Here is an 18,176-nt window from a genome sequence, read left to right as displayed (position 1 = left end):
TTTAAAACTTTAATAGGTTTCGTAATACAGTCTGCTGAAAAGATTACATATATATTATTGACCTTCGGGTTAATTGTGATTTCTAGATCTTCTCCACTGTAAAAAAAAAACACACCGGCAGATGTTTGGGCATTTAAAATGTAGATAAAAACCAGATCAACCGTCAAAAGGACGGATATATGCCATGGTAATAAAATCAAATTGAACAGAAACGATATAAAAATTGAATATTTTTTTCTCTCATTAACAGCCGTGTTCAAATATCCATATAATACCGATAATGATTAAATCAGTTAATACAAATTCTTTTTAAAATGGCCATTTTCGCCTCTAAATATGCCAGGATTACATAGAGATTACTTTCATCAGCCGAATGCGGCTTCGCGAGAATCGTCAATGTTATTTAACCTCAGTAACATCTGTTAAGAATTAAGCAGGACCCTCGTTCCTGAAGATGATTACTAATTGTTAAGATCGATAGGCGAGATCAACTTGATATTGCAAAGAAAAACACCGGGCTTTGTATTGGAAAATACCCTTGGCCGTCGTAGACGCAAGAGAAAAATGGTAACTATTTAGTAAACAGAACAATGTTATTGACTTCATTAGAGGAAATGACTTTTGGCGACAATGTACATCAGTCATGTAGAATTCTACTGTTTAGTCCAGTGATCCCTCGATCGATCTTTAGATCAAGCAAAGCTAGCATTATGATGAAACAGTGTCATTTCCCATACAGAGAAACCAGTCGGAAAAATCACGGGCAAGAAGATGCATGTTTAGGTCACACGCAATTTAATTCCTTTCATATTTCGGTTTCAACAGTTCAAGACTCATTGGTTTAAAAAAAAAACAGAACAATTTACAAGTGTTTTCAAGCAAGGAAATACAACAAAAATACTTCCATAGATTTACATGTGGAGTCAAGTTCCAACTAAATGTACTTACATATTATGTTTTATAGCGTATATTTTGACGCCCGTAGCTCGGTTTTTCTTAAAATGGCAAACTTCCTGGAAACAAATAAATCTATATGACCTAGGGCTTTTGGGGATTTAACAGTGTAGAATACTCTATGGCTGCATTTTTTTGTTTTTAATAGGCATATTAATTATTGCCAAAGGACGTTTATTCTCAATCGTATCAATAGTTCTATGTTTTCGCTGGATTTGACATTTTCTTCAGTGTTCTTAGAAAATCAGTATTGGAACACATATTTATGACATTGAATTGAAAGAATGGAAATAAAACAAGAGGACAAGAAGAGTAAATATTTAAAAAAAAAAAAAAAGAAGTATATTTTAACAACAAGGATGATGACATTTTCGATATTTTGTCATTTGTGACACCTCTGTCGATCTAGAAATAACAAATGTTGTGAATTGAAATCTCTTCGAATGAATCCCTTCATTTTTATTTGTTAAAACCTTTAAAAACATTTCAACCTTTAAGAACATTTTATAAAAAGTAGATGATTAAAATCAGTTAATGCCAATGGTACATCGGAATACATTTTTTTTATAGCAGCTCCTAAATCTGATTGAAAGGAAACAAAAGTGACAATTGAACGACTTTTTGGACTGATTCATATATTCGCTGACAGGTATAGACATACTTAAATCAGTGTATTAAAAGAACACAATTATTTTAGTACATCAGAAATTTTATGTCATGCAATACTATAGAATACAAAACATACCATGGCAGTTTATCAGACATACAATACCAATAGATCAGGCATACTATATACCACAACAAACTAGAACTGTGTTCCAGTCATATTTCTAATGTTCCAAAATATCAGTTTACCAAACATTAACCAATGTATAACATATTATATCAACATATACCATATCATGTCATACTCTTTCATATACCAGACATATTCTATCAGTTTTCCAGACTGATAAACGAAAGAACTTTTAAAAAGTGGTAAAATAGTAAAACATATATTTGTGGGCGGATTTACTTTTTGCGACATTATGTTATATTAGTGTTTACAATACATTGAACTCGAGCTACACTTGTCAAAATTTCTGCACGAAAAATGAAGATCACGAACAGAAATCAAATGTCCATTGAAATGACATATCTAGGAGCAGAGCAAACACGGACCTCTTTAAAACACAGAGATGGGATCGGTTGTAACGGTGGAATATAAGCACTCCCTGTCGAGTATGTAAATAATGGCCTGGCAATTTGTATAAAAAAGATCGGATGTGACCGTTCGACAGGGGTGCTTACTCCTCCATGACTCCTGATCCCGCCTTTGATGTGTCTGAAGGTCCGTGTTTGTAATATGCGCCCGATTTGTATTTAAACGAACTTTGAACTTGAATACTGTTCATTATCCTTTTCATTTCAACATTCGATAACGATGGAACGTATTTTTCTACCCAATTTGCTGTATCATGTCATAAAAACTTTCATATTTTCATGAGCTGGTCGAGTTTGCTGTTCTTGCGCTCTATATGTTTTCTGAACAAAATGTTCTTTAAAATTTATAAAAAAGGGGGACAAGAGATTTTTGATATTAAACTGCATAGTTCTAAGAGAGGGTCAAATATGGGGTTTTAGCCTATCTATTCCTGTTAAAAAATGCAACTCTTTTGCCATACCCCTCTACTCCTTTGTATCGTATTTCATACATTCGTTTGAGTTCCATACTCTATATATCGACCCTGTTTAAAAACATATTTAATGAATACCAGACTAATTTATTTCATTATCTTAAGTTTTCTTTGATCTTGCTGCACACTTTTGCATTTTTTTCAAATGATTGTTTCATGAACAAAAGACAAGCTGCTTTAATTTGAAACCGTCTCTGGAATGTCTTACAAAAACAAGATCAAACCCATACTTCCGGCAAAAGTTGCTGAGTTCGTCAATATTTACTGTTTTACCCAGATGAAGAATGCAGCTTTTTTTTCGGCAAGAGTGCAAATTCTCGATAAATCAATGAGACTTATGCAAAGAAAACTAGAGCTTAATTGTATAAAGTTTGATCCATATTTAGCCTTCCGCCATATACATATAGAAAATGCCCTACGGGGTTAAACAGAATATCAATTTTTTGTTGCATAAATGCATTGTCAGAGCAAAAATGAACACATCACTACGAAAATATCAGGAAGCGGTCGTCCATAAATTTGATTCAATTGAATACAAGTATTTTCAAGAGATATAATTTATGTCAATACTAAAGTGACATTTTTAGTGGCTTAGCTTTTGTTTTCAAGACAATGAGTTTAATCTATGGACGTTTTCCACGGTATCTACACCAGGCAGTTTATATATGGATTTTTTTACTCAGTATAGCAGCTTTGTTATGACCTTGTAGCGATCAGAGTTTTTTTCCCGTAACAGACTTGAGTATTTGAAAATCGATCCGTACTATAAACCATCGATCTCAATGCAGGGGAATTGTCTAAAACACGCAGTAAATCAGATAATTGCTGATGTTTACCATGTGTGCATATATCGATTTCAGCACTAACAAACACACTACCTAGAAAAATCCTATGATCTTCTTTGGATGGAGGTAAGGGGGTGGGGGGGGGGGGGGGGGGGGGGGGTTGGAGGGTTAGTAGTAAGAGCGTATACCAAGAGGCCCTCTGAGTTAACATACCAGTTTAAACCATTAATATTTTTAATTAACAGATATAAGGAAAAACAGCAAATTGAAAATCAGATGAAACGAACATATAAAGCTTGTAATAAAGATATTAACTTAAGAATAAATGAAGTCCAGCAAGAAAGGACGATCCAAAATTCAGTTTTATTTAATATTTTCTGGAAAACACCAAGACAATCTTGCCATTTTGAAGAATATAATATTTTTTTTGGAAAATTATCTAATTGCTATTTTCAAAGAATGAAATTCATTATGCTTTTTATAAACATCATTTTGCAGTTTTTAGGTCCTTTCTTTGCAAAAGCAGGGGATAAACGGTGTTCTTTAGCCAATTTGTCTGTTATTCTTTGGTTTTGAATCAATGCCTCCTCACAAAGAAAAAAAAAACATTACATTTGTTATTTACTTGATTGGAAGATTATTAAGGAAGTAAAAAGGGTAAAGTTTTAAGGTTATGGGTCAGAAATCAGGGTAATTTAGGTTAAACAGGAAAAGAAGAAAAGATCTTGTAACAGAAAGTTTTGAACTAACATTTTTATATCTTGTGAATAGAAATGAAATATCTTTCAATATAGCGTAAAAATATGTTTAGGAAAAGAAAAAAAGCATTATAATACGTATATCATTTATAATATCTATAGATGGAAGAACTTTATACATAATATATTAAATCAAAACCAAATGAAAACAAGGAATTAATTTATTCTTCCTTAAGATTTTTTTAAATAAAATCATGAAATGGCAGAAAAACAAAAATCAAACCCATTGTACGAATTCTTCACACTGGGAAATTTTGGGTCGGGTCTGAAAATTTCAACAACTTATAATTGTCGCTTCTGACCGAGGCACTCAACATCCATCAATTACGGGCCATTTTAGGACCATCATTCAGCCACTTTTAAGTTTGCTAAATTGCCCATATTGAAAACTCTCCATAATTTGGTCTCCTATCTGAGGACATATTTCACTGGGGAGACATGATTCATTTATTTACTGGATGTATATACGTCTTAAGTATATAAATATGTGCTTAATGTGATGTTGGCGTCTCTTTGGGCTAAGCTATCAAGCATGTTGCAGTGATGAATTCAAAGCAAATGATTTCATGCAGAATTCAATAACCTTTTACATGGAAACGTTCTAGTCTTTCGAAGAATGAAGCTAATTGTCATTGTATTGTAAATTTGTGAGTTTAAAGTCATTATATTATCGATACTCTTTAAAAATTAATAAGTTCTAGGCCTACAAATGCATTTTGCAGAAATGATTTATTGCAAAGCTAAAGACAAAACAAGCTATATGGTTACAGAAACCGTATTCCCCCAAAATGGCTATGTTGTGTAGTGAACAACAGTACCTAAACAAACTTATTTTAGGTGACTGAAGCAAACTCTTTACGCTCAAGTGTAAGAACAGAGGAAATTCGAACTGAATTTTTTTTTTTTACAAATGTCGAGCTTTTAACGAGGTTGTCTCTTAATATTTTTGAGACTAAAGGCATGATCTTAAATGAACAAAGGTTTGGCATGGTTTTAAAAATATAATCGATATATTCAGTGGAATGATGAATTCAGAATCGTGGCTTTCTACATCAAACCAAGAGTCAAGAAATATAATTCAATGCCTTTTCCTTCAATCAAGTTTGGGTCATTGGTTGAAACAGACGCTAATTTCAAATCCATTTTATTGATTTGTACTTGTTGTGAATGAGTTATATTAGGTTATCTTCCGAAAAACGGAGGGCAAGGGCATTGTGCTTAAATGAGTTGTTTGGTTTTTTTTTGTGCGCAGTTTTCTGGAACTCCCAGTGTTTTCTTGTGGTTGTGCTAAACGGTTTGTTTGAGTACAAACACAGTGTACAGTTTTGTTGGTGCTTGCTATTTGAGCCTCCGCGTGTGGTGACAAGACCTGTTTTACTGACAAGTTTAGTGACGAAAGAAGGACCCCTAACTTTGTATGGCGATCACTATGAACTTTAAGATCTAATAGATTTGACTTAAAAAAATCTCAGAAATTTCAATGTACAAAAAAGACATGTTTGAAAATTGTTTAAAATAATTGAGACGATGACGAAAATCAACAGATTGGTAAACGGATATGCAGTTTTTGACGGATTACTGATAAAGAAATGCTTTAGTTAAAACGATTGTTAACATGATTATACCAATTTACCATGACCTTGCAATGATCTTTGGTAGCAAAAATATTCACCAGAAATGATAAAAAAAAAAAGCCAAATTTATGAATGATAAAGCGATTTCTTCCTTTTTGCGAGCAAGTTAATTTCAAAGCATTGAGAATTATTTTAAAGATACACAATGTTTCGAAAACGAGGCTAAATAAGTGAAGCAGCGTTTTGAAACTTCTTATACATCTACAGCCCCGTAGGAAGCTCTTTGGGGAAAGGAGCACCTGTCAAGCAAACAGTTTTATTTTCTTTTCGTGAGGGGTTTTTCGAATGCAAGTCAAAATCCAAGGTCAAGGTCAAAAGGTCAAAACTGTTGGTATCCAGAGAAAGATCGTATTACGAGGAATGCATCTATGAAATATAAAAGCCTTATTTCTAACTAATTAAAAGTTATGGCCAAGGTTAAAGCTTTATAAGTAGGTCAAACTATAAGGTCAAGGTCAAAAATATTTAAACCTATTGAAAGGTCTTGTCACAATGAATACCCATGTGAAGTATAAAAGCCCTACCACCAATTGTTCAAAACTTATGACCAAGGTTAAAGTTTGATATTTTTTTGTAAAAGTGGATCAAATTCCAGGGTCAAATGGTCAGTTTTGGTGGTTTCCGAAGAAAGATCTTTTCACATAGAATACACCTGTGAAATATGGAAGCCAAAGATCCACCCATTCAAAAGTTATGGACAAGGTTTAAGTTTGTGCAGACAAACAGACGGACAGGGCAAAAACTACAGTTGAACTTCGGTATCTCGAACTCCTGATATCTCGATTATCATGGATATGTCGAAATGATTTGGAAGTCCCAACCACATATTCTTTAAGTATTTTACCTTCGATATCTAAGTTTTTCTCAGTCCCATCAGGTTCGAGATAACAAAGTTTGACTTGTATATGAAGGGGGCATAAAAAGGATAAAAAGCCATTATAACTGAGGGCCGAAGAAAGTATGAAGTATTTGTTTGCTTAAGACTTAGTTTGCAATATATCGTCAAACTTTATATTGGTTCTTAGGCCATGTTGTATGATGATCCTGTCTTTTGAGATATGGAAAGCCAAAATCATATGCCCCGGACCCCCCTTATCACCATTTTAAACAAAATCAAGAATCCAAATAAACATAGAAAATAATAATCCCTGTATATTTTTTTTTTAAATAAACAATTACCTTCCTTTAGAAATAACAACAAAATATAGAAACCTTATACAAGATCAAATTACTCTCCTACACGCTTAAATAGAAAGCCTTTTTCTGCATAGTGTCAATAGATTCAGTATACCTATGAATCTAACTTTTCAAAGTAGTATATGGGGCATATTCAAGGCCTAGATTCTTACATCTGAAAAGCAACAGCCAAATGAATGTTTTCACTATTCTTTTTAATATATCTATTTGCAGTATAAAGCTTACTTTGTTTTTTTCCTTGAATCTTGTCTGAGGTCAAGGTAAGGGACACAAGGAGAAATATATTCATGTTTCCAGTGCATAAAGCAGTTTAAATGCCATTGAGAACTTTGTTGCAAGACTGGCAAGAATATAATATTCATTTAAACTCATTTTTTCATAGCTGTTTCTTATTCTTTGTACAGAAGTTCCAAATCTTTTTGACAGGTACTGTTAGGAAATTTAGGAAATTTATAACGACTTAACAAAACCGCACTATTTATTGGAAAACAAATAAAATTGGATACTTTTGCAATCTGCACATCCGTCAATATTTCTTCTAATTTCATCCATTTTCCTTGCGGAAGATATGTTACATATCCCGACAAGATATATCAGATAATTTTCTAGACTCCAACGTGGATGCCTAGGAATTTCGGGATTTCTATCAAAGCGGATCGGATTTCACGGATTTCGTAACCCGCCAACGGTTAACTTTACAATTCGTTTATCTCCTAGGCTCTCCTCCTCTAGGACTCCATCCACTGCCACGTGGCTGTTGTTTTTATGCCTTCGTGATGCTGGAATCCCCTTTTTATGCTTTAGTTTTTACGATGGACGCTTATCTTTTCGCAAGCTTCCTGTATTATTCTGTTCGTCTATGTTCAAAGAAGCCGTTTATCATTTAGCTTTATAAGTGATGAATTTTTGATAAATATTTTATCTGCTGAGATTAAAATTTCTTAAATTCTCTTCACTGTTTAATATAAACTTCTGGAAGAAGTGGCAAAATCAAACAGATCGAAATCATATTCTAATAGAATTAAGACACTTGAGAGGATCGAGAAATTACAGTTTCTTTGCTTCCGGCTATGATAGGTCTAAAATTCAGTTGATAAATCTAAATTGGCAGCTTTCGTGCACTTTAAGTTAGAAAATAATCCGAAACTGCATCAACTCGACAGTTTTTGTAATTTAGTCAAGCATTTTCCTCACACACATGTGCTGTTCTCATCTAAAAATAAAAGAGAGGAGATTGCACCTATTTTCGAAGAAAAAATGTAAAATATGCTGAAAACGCTTATGCTTTCGATAGTTTTCATTGCATAATTAAGGATGTGTTTGTTTAAGAGTTAATGAAGACACTAATACAGTGTTTGCTAATGTTGCTAAAGATGATTCAAGGAAAAACATTTCAGAATGCTTATTGTCTTTGGTAATGCACATAACATCAATTTGTACGAACCGCTTCAGAATTTGTTTTGCCTTAATAATTTAATACCAGTGACTTAGGGTATATTTTTTTTCTCCACTCTAAAGAAAGAATAATGGGGCACTTAATGTTAAGGACTCTAAGGACTCTTAATTATGTCACTAGGGTAGGGTTTTAACAGTTCACTCAATAACCTCAAACAAAGTTGTCGTAATATGGTCAAGTGGATCGGGTCAACAATCATTGTGCGAAAACTGCATTACACAAGAATAGGATTTCAAAACGTTTTTTAAGCTATGGCGGATGTTACAAGCCTTTTTCAACTAGTAAATCTGATCTTTTTGACATGCACTTGGAGACAGGTGGAAAATACAGGTTGTCGAATTAGTCGGATTACATATAGTATTTAGAACATGGAAAAAAAGTAAAGTGGGAATTAAGATATAGGCCAAATTGACAGTGAAACGGATCGCACGGGTTTCATAGTAAACAGTTTTCACTGTAATAATATAAAGCCTTAATTATATAATTTAGCCGCAAATATTTTTATTCAAATATAGCCCTGAAGTCTTACGTTCGTTTGATTTTTCCAATAATAAATTATAAAATGGAAACTAATTGTTAAAACTTTTGCAAAAAACAACCAACTAACCAACCAACAAACAAAAAGCAAAGCAGAGGAACAATGAATAATTTTTCATAAACATTTCACATTTATTATACATGACACGAAGGGTGGAAAGAGACAAAACATATTTGCAAAATGATTTTACACATTTCATACACAAAACAAATGTACACGGACTGGTCTTGTCAAAAATATGGTGTTTTTGCCACAGAATCGACATACCACATTGTTTGCACATCATGACACTTCTACTGGCATGAAATTATCAACAAAGCGAACATGTGAGACATACTTCGGCAATGAGTAAATTCATTTTGCACATGGTGCATTATCCATTTTTTCCACACCCCATGCAGTCAAAGCGCTTTCTTTTTTTGGAGCCAAGTAAACTGGGCAGATAACAAGACTACTGTTATATGCATGAATGCTTTAAACTCTGAATGCTATTTGCTCAAGGAATTGTGGTTTTTTCAATCTTTAGGTAGTAGTTCTATGGTTTTTCTGGAAATTGTCTCTTAGTTTGAATGCACAAAGTGTAAAGGTTGATGACGCGATGTATTACTACGCCATATACTAGTGCACTAGTAACGAGACTACTTAAATAAAAGTCAACATCAATCAACATTTTACATATTTAACCGTGAGGTTGTTGCTACATTCATTGCTTTTGCTGCCGAGAAAGAAAAAAAAAGAAATAATGTGTAGAAAGATATTTTTAAATGAGCCCATCAATCTGTTAACAGAAACTGTAATTTAATGTTCCAAATAATTAAATATAGGAAGATTTAACGTACATGTATCATCTTGGCAAGCTCGAGGAGATATTATCTGACAGCAAAAATAGTTAAGTGCGAAAAAATTACATGATGAATTGCTGCACACGTAGATTTGACATGACTTATTTTGCCTACTAATGATCCTTAAAAAACTACCTGGTTGATCAAGGTCTATCATGAAATATGGAGATAACGAACAGAATTTAAACTTATAAGTCCATTCAAGCAACATTATCAGGAGAAGAGAAAACTCGGACCTCTAAAACATCAGAGGTGGGATCAGGTGCCACGAAGGAGTGAGCATCCTCTGCCGACCGGTCACCACCGCCGTGTGCTCCTTCTCGAAAACAGGAAAATCCGGAGATAATTCACTGTGTATAAAATGACATAACATCTTTCAAAGCTCTTTAATGTTCTCTTCTCTACAATTAATTTGAAAAAAGGGAAAAAATACAGTGTTTATTGACCATAAATCCTATTTTAATGCATTGTTTAAAAATCCACCCACAATGCATTTTTATTTGCTGTGTATTGATTCAGTATAGAACACGTGTATCTGCAATAAAAGACATATGACATAGTTTACAATATATTGATTAACCTGAAATAAATTCTGTACAGAAATTTTTGATCCGCCTCATGCAAGTGCAAAACTCTCTAGATATTTGCCACACATGCACATACTGAAGACAATACATTGCTACTGTTAAGCTAAGGGGGTAAATTGAATCTTCATCAGTAACAGATGCATACGATATTGTTTGTCTGTAAAATGATGCATCGCACCACTAACCCATCTGTTTTATGCCAACTTGCTTAAATTCACTAATGAATGAACTGATAGCTGTGTGTTTCTCCCTGTTGATTTTTTCACTTCAGGGAAAATTGTTTCTCCGCGCGCGTAACACGTCCATGCAGGGATGAAGCCGATGAAAAATTGACCGATGTGGCTTCCTGACTGTTTGTTCAGAGGCAATGAAAATTCCTTATTTTCTACAAATCATTTCATTTTCTTTCTTTTTCAAGCAAAATATATTGCAAAAGTGTGAACAAGGGGAATATTTGATTTATTGTTTCGAAATTGACAGACAATATTTTTCAGTTTAAAGATTTACAATATATTCAATCGAATATAAACACCTGTTATATCGAAAATGTCAGAACTTTGTTAATTGACTAAAAACGTAAATGTCTGACTTACCGCACCTCTATTGATTTTATTATGTTTATATTATAGTAGAAACCTCAGAAAGTCTACTGTAATTAATTCTCTTGTATTCTTCATTAAGTTCTGTGACTGTAAATTTTTGTCAGCTTCATCAGTTTCTGTGAAGCTTCATGGCGTCTTGTGTTCTTCTAATTATAAACATTCATAGAAAGGCATATAGTCGGGAAATTAACATCCACGCGCAGCGGAGTAATATATTCGTTTACATTACAAAATGGCTGCGTCCACCTGGTGGATAAACATTGCTCCACCATACTTTCTAATATAAATGCGCCATGTACTAGTAGTGTACGAGAAATAGTTAGTTGTCATCAAAACAATTACCGCGGACGAAGGTACTGTAAAGCGCCGAGAGAGTAATGTTCTAAGCGGCCGCCTGTCAGATCCGCTAATTGTACTCAGATGACGCCATAGACAACAGCGATACACCGAGTCACGCGTTCGCAGCAAGGGTACAAGGTTGGACTAAAAATGAACCTTACTCTTCTGCTCGTTATGAAGAAAGAGTTGCTAGCATGAACTATTATTAACATGAAATTAATGGTTATAATTTGCTGACCATGCAGCATGGTTTTTAAGTGTATGGAATCTCAGACACTCAGACACTTCGTAATGGCCAATCAGTCTAATCAGTCCTTGCATTTAAAAAAACTCCTAGATATGATTTACAAAAAAGTAGAAAAAAGTAAGATTACAAGAAAAGTAGAAAAAAGTAAGATGGTCAGTCACATTAACTTGTAACTCGTGTACTGTAAGAGGAACACTTGGACGTTTGATAAGCGCCATGAAAGTGATTAATTACGTATATGTCGTCCTCCATATCCTAGACTTATACTTGTAAGTACTATACATGTTGTATTCTCGGCAAGAATCGTTTCAAACAATGTGTTATATTTCAAAGACCACTTAAGACAGCTTGATTGGGACAGAGGCACCGGCAATTTGGTATTTGCAATTATTCTCTGGTAGTTTTGAAGCAATAAACTTCTATCATTCAGATGTCAAAAAAAAACCAACATTTCAATAAAAATAAAATTCAAATGCCCTTTTCTATATATTCTTTATCATACAAGACCTCACCGATCAAATCTTGAGGTTTTCCGTCCATGTTTTTTGTTAACCATCATTGTTAGAGCATAAAACTTAAGCTCTTTGTTCAATTTTTGCTTGATGTCTATCTCATACCAGATAAAAAGAGTAGGTTGTCAATAATCTATCACAGTAAATATCAGGCAAGAATGAAACTTATAGCGTTCTATAGTACGACAAGGCAAAGAGCACCAGCACACGCTTTGGTAGTTCGCTATGCTGAGAGCGTCGGTTTATCGTATAACTTTGGTATGTTAAAGACTCTGTCGCAGTATACAGCAGAAATCGATATTTTGTTCATGACCTACAAAGTACCTTATAGAAAAAACTGTGAAAAATACAAAATGCTGCTGACGTGAAACCGATGAAGCGGTATGACACGTAACTCATCACAATTAGCCGTGGATAATGAAGAAATATTAAGGATAAGGTTCACTTCTGATAATTTCTATGAAACATGTGATCTACATGTATGTATTAGGTCTAAAGCACAAGTATGATTGAGTTGAAGACACCTTATTGAAGATGTACTTCCAATCCTGTATTCATCTAAACTGTGTGCGGGAGAGATATAAGTACAATGGCCGACCAAATTTTTACATAGAAATTTAGAGGAAAATTCTTTAAAAATCTTCTTCTCAAGAATGAAAAAGCCATAATTCATCATATTTATATGGAAGCATCCTCAGGTTGTGTAGATACACATTTGTTCAAATCATGACCTCCGGGGATAGGGCGGGGCCACAATGGCTGATTAATTGTCTTATTCTCAACAAAAAGTATACACGTACATGCTTTTTTGATTATTTTGGCCTTCTGAAATAAATAGGGTTTAGTGGTCGATGGTTTTAGTTTTACACACTTGCTTGGGCAACTTTTTAAAGTTCCTCCATTGTTTTCTTGGCCATTTTTGTATGATTGGTATGACCATTATCTGACCTTTGAATTATCTACATCTCATCTAGCTTATCTAACGTCTGTTTATCGTCTGCCAATGTAGAGGCATCCTTGATCCGTACTGTTCTAAAACACAAGTGGCGAAAACTCGAGAGAGACACGAGGGAGATATGATGATATTGTGACTGTGTAAAGATAAATTAGTTCTTAGTGAGACCAGATGCTGTGGAATGCATCCAATAAAGCCTTCTCTTAAGCACAGATTGTTTAATTTTGTTTAATACAAAAATTCAAAAATGTAATTGATTGAGTCGTTTATATTTTTAAATCTAAAATATGAAAAATATATAAATTTATTCACTTTCAAGCAGATATTGACATAAATATTTGAGTATGAATTAATGCTGAAGGACTCACGATTTTAAGGACTTCACGAGAACAAATGCTTTATAGTGACCGATGTTTTTCTCTTCAAAAACTGTTTGGTATACTTTTCTTTTTATTACCGTATATCTTCAAGTGAGAACATTGACAGGAAAAATGATAAATACTCAGCGTTACAACGCTACATCGAACTACCTGTACATATATATAGACTTGTTACTTTCACTAATATTCTAATGCTCTAATGACTGTATCATCTTTATATTTTCTTTTTTTGAATTCTGCATGTCTAACTCAGAAACTTTCGACGTTCTTGTTTTCTATTTATGACTTTGAACCTTTCGACTTCTTGGTTCTTCCTCAGACAACGTTACATCTATCAAACCTTCGAGCATTGACACCCTGCCGTTTTCTGGATGATGCACGATGCTGATTCAGGCATGAGTTCTGTGTCTTAACATTTGAATATTGCAGATCATTTTCTGCACGCTTGGCATATATTTTATGCACTTGATCCAAGGGGAACTTAAAAACTTGTTCTGAGAAAAAAAATATATATTGGGGCGATCTTTTGAATACAGTAAAAAGTCAGAAATTACAAATTTACTTTTTCTTTTAATCTTTGCATTATTTGCAATGGCTTTATACTTTTGTTGAAATTTTCAAATGATATTCATTCAGTGCTTATACTTGTTGGAAAAAGACAAAATGGAGTTTCTTGAACAAAAAATGGAAGTCCAATGAAAGTTTTATTTGCTTTATGTAACTTTACCTCGATATCTCGATTCTGCAGACATTTCTTTCTCAGGCCTAATAGAGTTCGAGATAAAGAGATTTCACTGTAGAAACAAGTAATGTGTTTTGCCATTGTTTCAGACTTTCATTATGCATAATCACATCTAATGACATGTCAATGCTATTGTTTGATTTTGACTGATGCTCATTTTTATGCTATCTTTGGATTTGAAGCTATGCTTAAAATGTCTTTCTTGTTCCTTTCAGAAGTCAATCTCGGCTCTTCTGAACAGCAATTCAACTTAGGTTAGTTCATACGCTTATTACCCTTGACTAACATAATACATTATTTTTACTAAAGACAAATTAACCACATTGAAGATACTACAGAACAATTTAGAAATTGTTAAAAATAGGAATCGTAATTATCAAAACGAAAAGACAGTAATTAAAAGAAGGAGTTGTTCTTCAGTTTGCGTTTGGTTAATCAGAAAGAGGGTTGTCTATTTGCTTTGCTTATCTTTCATTTTGCGATTTTGGGTTTGTTGCTGCTTTGACAAAACGAATATGACTAGATATGTGCTGGTTGTTTATAAATTATTAAATATGTCACTTTTGTTTAGAATTCCTTAGAGCTTTATTTATCTTTCATTTAAGTATATATCAATTTTTTATTATTTTTTTTGCCTTTAAATCTACAAAGAAATAACAATATGGAACATTTATAAAATGTCATTGCTTTGAGAACTTTTCAAAGCTAGTGAAAACTTCAACAGTGTATTGTGACTGTTGTTTATAAGTTATTCTAGATTGTAGAACTCTTAAAAGTCCATGATTGACAGGTTAATAGCGCGTACCTTCGTAAAATACATTTGCTGTATCATAAAAATTGTTTCAAACCAAGTCCTGACCTTGAAGGGATGGGGAAGAGAAAAAAAAGATAATCTGTAATTCATATTTTTCATTTAACAAGAAGGCTTGTAGCTATTTTCGAACACGTTTCCAAAAATAACTAGTTCCCAATCGACTGTCTGACTTAAAAATGAGATTATTTCACCGGAAATATATTCTGGTTCAGGATTAAAAAAAAAAAAAGAAAAACGAAATGAAGTTGCATGCATGTTAAGGAATGTTTTGTCATCGTAATATTTCGAGTTTTTACTCTTTGAGGAAAACTGTAATTTATTGTAGAGTTTTTACTCTTTGCAGAAAACTGTAATTTATTGTATGTTTTTGATTGCATGAGTTTTATGTAGCGTCAAGCATAAATGGCGCAGCATAAAAACCCTAGTTGGTATTCTTAGGTATTTATACCCATGGCCCGACAAAGTGGAGTCAAATATTTAACGTTAAGTTCTGCATCAGAATGCATGTGTATTGATTAATTCAAACTTGCAGCAAGAAAATGTAAATAATAGTTATGTGAAAGTATTTTGGTCCCGTCATAAACTATATTTACCAATTTCAAGATTCTTTCTTCGAAACAGAAGTTTGGTGTGCCGTAAAAGTCGTTTCAATAAATATTTTCTTTAAGAATTATTAGTATTTGATTTATTGAAGTAACTTTATATATAAGTATATTGTACAGGTTTCGTAGAATAATTGGGTAAGAGTACAATGGACTCCTTTCATTCATTAATTTTAATTCTATAATGGGACCGAAGGCAGCGTCACTGGGCTATATTCAGCATCTTTCCATACAAATGACCTATTGGTGTGATATAAATAGATTCATTGCAGACTTACATCAAAAGAGGTTATTGGAGTATTGAATAATGAATCAAAATCTTTAATCGAAATCAACCACCGACCTGCAACTTTTGTTAATGAAGGAATACAATATGATTGAGAATCTGTTCACTAGAAGTCAGACTAATTGTCTATAACATGCGTTCTGATCCTTTTTAAAGTGATATAATGCACTTCAATCGTAGTCATTTTACTTCAAAGCAAATAAAAACCAGCCCAATATTCATTGTGATGATCCTACTATCCAGTATTATTTGTGCATGTTTTTTCCGGATTTTTCCCCATCTTCATATCAAGGTTGTATTCGTTTTTATACTGTATTGTTCTTAAATAAAGGTGACTAGATTTCTCAGTAAGCCTTTAATTCCTCGGTTGTTATAATATAATTAATTCTTGTTTTTTCATGCCAACTTATCCAGGATCACCAACAAAACCTGGTAAAATTTACATTTCCGGTGAGTCACGTGACCATGATGTGACCTATTTTTCTCTAATTTTATTCACAAAAGAACGTTGATATGCTTTTAATATTGTCTTGTGTTTCACTTTTTTTTTACTTCAATGCAGATAGATTTTTTAAGAATCCACAATAGATAAAATTAATGTTTTCTTTGATTTAATTTATCACTTCCGCTTGCCTTTGTCGTGTCAAATTGTGTCATGTGACCTTGCATATGTGATTCAGTGTTATTTACAAGTCGTTTCTTAAATTGAAATTAGTTTGTTAAAGTTCTCATTTCATAGATTTGACTATTGTATTCAGTTAAGAAAAATCTCTTTGTAGAAATAGAGTTGACATAAATGATTATAAGTTCCCCCCGAAAGAATACTTTGGTACGTAAGAGCATGCTCTGTGTATAAGATGTAGGTTATTGACAAGCAAGTTGATAAAACAAGAATAATGAGGTCATCATTTTGTAAGTTCTATGGTTGACACAATGACCTTATCAGCAAATAGTTTATTATTAAGTCAAATGCCGACTGACGTTTTTTTTATACTTGTTGCTAGCCCATTATTTTACACACTAAATCGTCGACGGATTTTTCCGTTATTTCCCGATCATGACAAGGAGCACAAGGCGTATATGACCAGTCGGCTGGAGATGCTCACATTCCCAAGGCATCTGATCCAACCTCTGATGTTTTGGAGGTTCGTTTTTGCTCTCCTCCAAATTTTTGAGCTTGAATACATACTGTTCGTTAGCTCCATATATTTCGTTGACTATAGAAAAGAGAATTTTCCCCCCAAAATAACCGATTTTGATTCTGATCAGTTTTGATTTTTTTAAATTGATTTTTTATAACGTAGCGACTGCGAGAGCACATAAGGTCACATTTCAAGTAAAAAAGAGGGAGAGCAACACAATCATGGCAACTTTTTCATTCGCTAGCACTACAGAGAATGCGCAAATAATTAATATTAACGCTTTGGATACAAATGAGTTTCTATAAATCTGTTCTTTATTTGATTCGTTTTTTATACAACAAAACAATTTGTTGTACCTTTGAAATTTGGTTCCTATATAAATACATGTGTAGAATTGGACCTGTCGACGAATATTGGACCGCTTACGTCAGATTGTGGGCGTGATTAGTTAATTTATTTGCATTCTTTGGTTAACAACTTTGACGGAATTGACCAAATTAATAGCATTGCGGCTATTATGGAAGCTAGCACAAGATACATGAATGTACATATATGTAAAAAAAAAAAGAAAAAAGAAAAGGTATGACAAAACATTTGTTGACTGTGTTCTCGGGCAAAATGCGTTTTGTCAACCCCTCCAACTAAACTATTGACCTTAGACAAACAGTTTGGTTAATTCTTGGATCCGACAAAACGCATGTTGCCCTTGAATTCAGTCAATATATATGTATAAATTATAATAGTTTTTTTTTCTGGTCACAATGATGAACGTGAAGAAAACGAAAAGTGGTCGATAGCAAATATGTCTAAGAACGATACAAGGGTATAAATCACAGTGTCCCGGAAATTCTACAGATATAGGATCAGGTACCAAGGGGAAGAGAGCGTCCCTGTTGAACGGTTACAACCTTTGGGTGCATGAACCAGGAAGACGAAACATTTGGCAGTCAAATCCTGCATATAAAAAGTCTTACGGACTAAACATTTCAAAAAATCAATAATTAAAGGCTTTCAGAAGAAAAGACAAACATCATTTTATCATATTAAACGGAAATTAAAGCATCTTCTCTACATGCATGGATTTGTAGGAAAACTGGAAATATAGGCACGGCCATGTCCTTGATCCGG

The 18,176-nt window shown here is 33.4% G+C and overlaps 1 protein-coding gene across 2 annotated transcripts in view; it reads left to right on the top strand.

Moving 5' to 3' along the window:
• The window catches only part of LOC134245244 (junctophilin-1-like), a 39,442-nt gene that overhangs the window by 2,374 nt on the left and 18,892 nt on the right, over positions 1–18,176 (top strand). The window contains exon 2 of one of the 2 annotated variants that reach the window (XM_062727521.1): positions 14,420–14,458. The exons of the other annotated variant lie outside the window; for it this stretch is intronic. Coding sequence (XP_062583505.1) covers positions 14,420–14,458 — 39 coding nt within the window. The remainder of the gene's footprint in view (positions 1–14,419; positions 14,459–18,176) is intronic. 2 annotated transcript variants of the gene reach the window in all.

This window comes from Saccostrea cucullata, unplaced genomic scaffold (genome assembly GCF_032062105.1).
Source record: "Saccostrea cucullata isolate Sc308-1 unplaced genomic scaffold, CSIRO_AGI_Scuc_v1 ctg274, whole genome shotgun sequence".
NCBI lineage: Eukaryota > Metazoa > Mollusca > Bivalvia > Ostreida > Ostreidae > Saccostrea > Saccostrea cuccullata.
The sequence above is the reverse complement of the archived record's forward strand: the minus strand, read 5'-3'. Positions and strand labels throughout refer to the sequence as shown.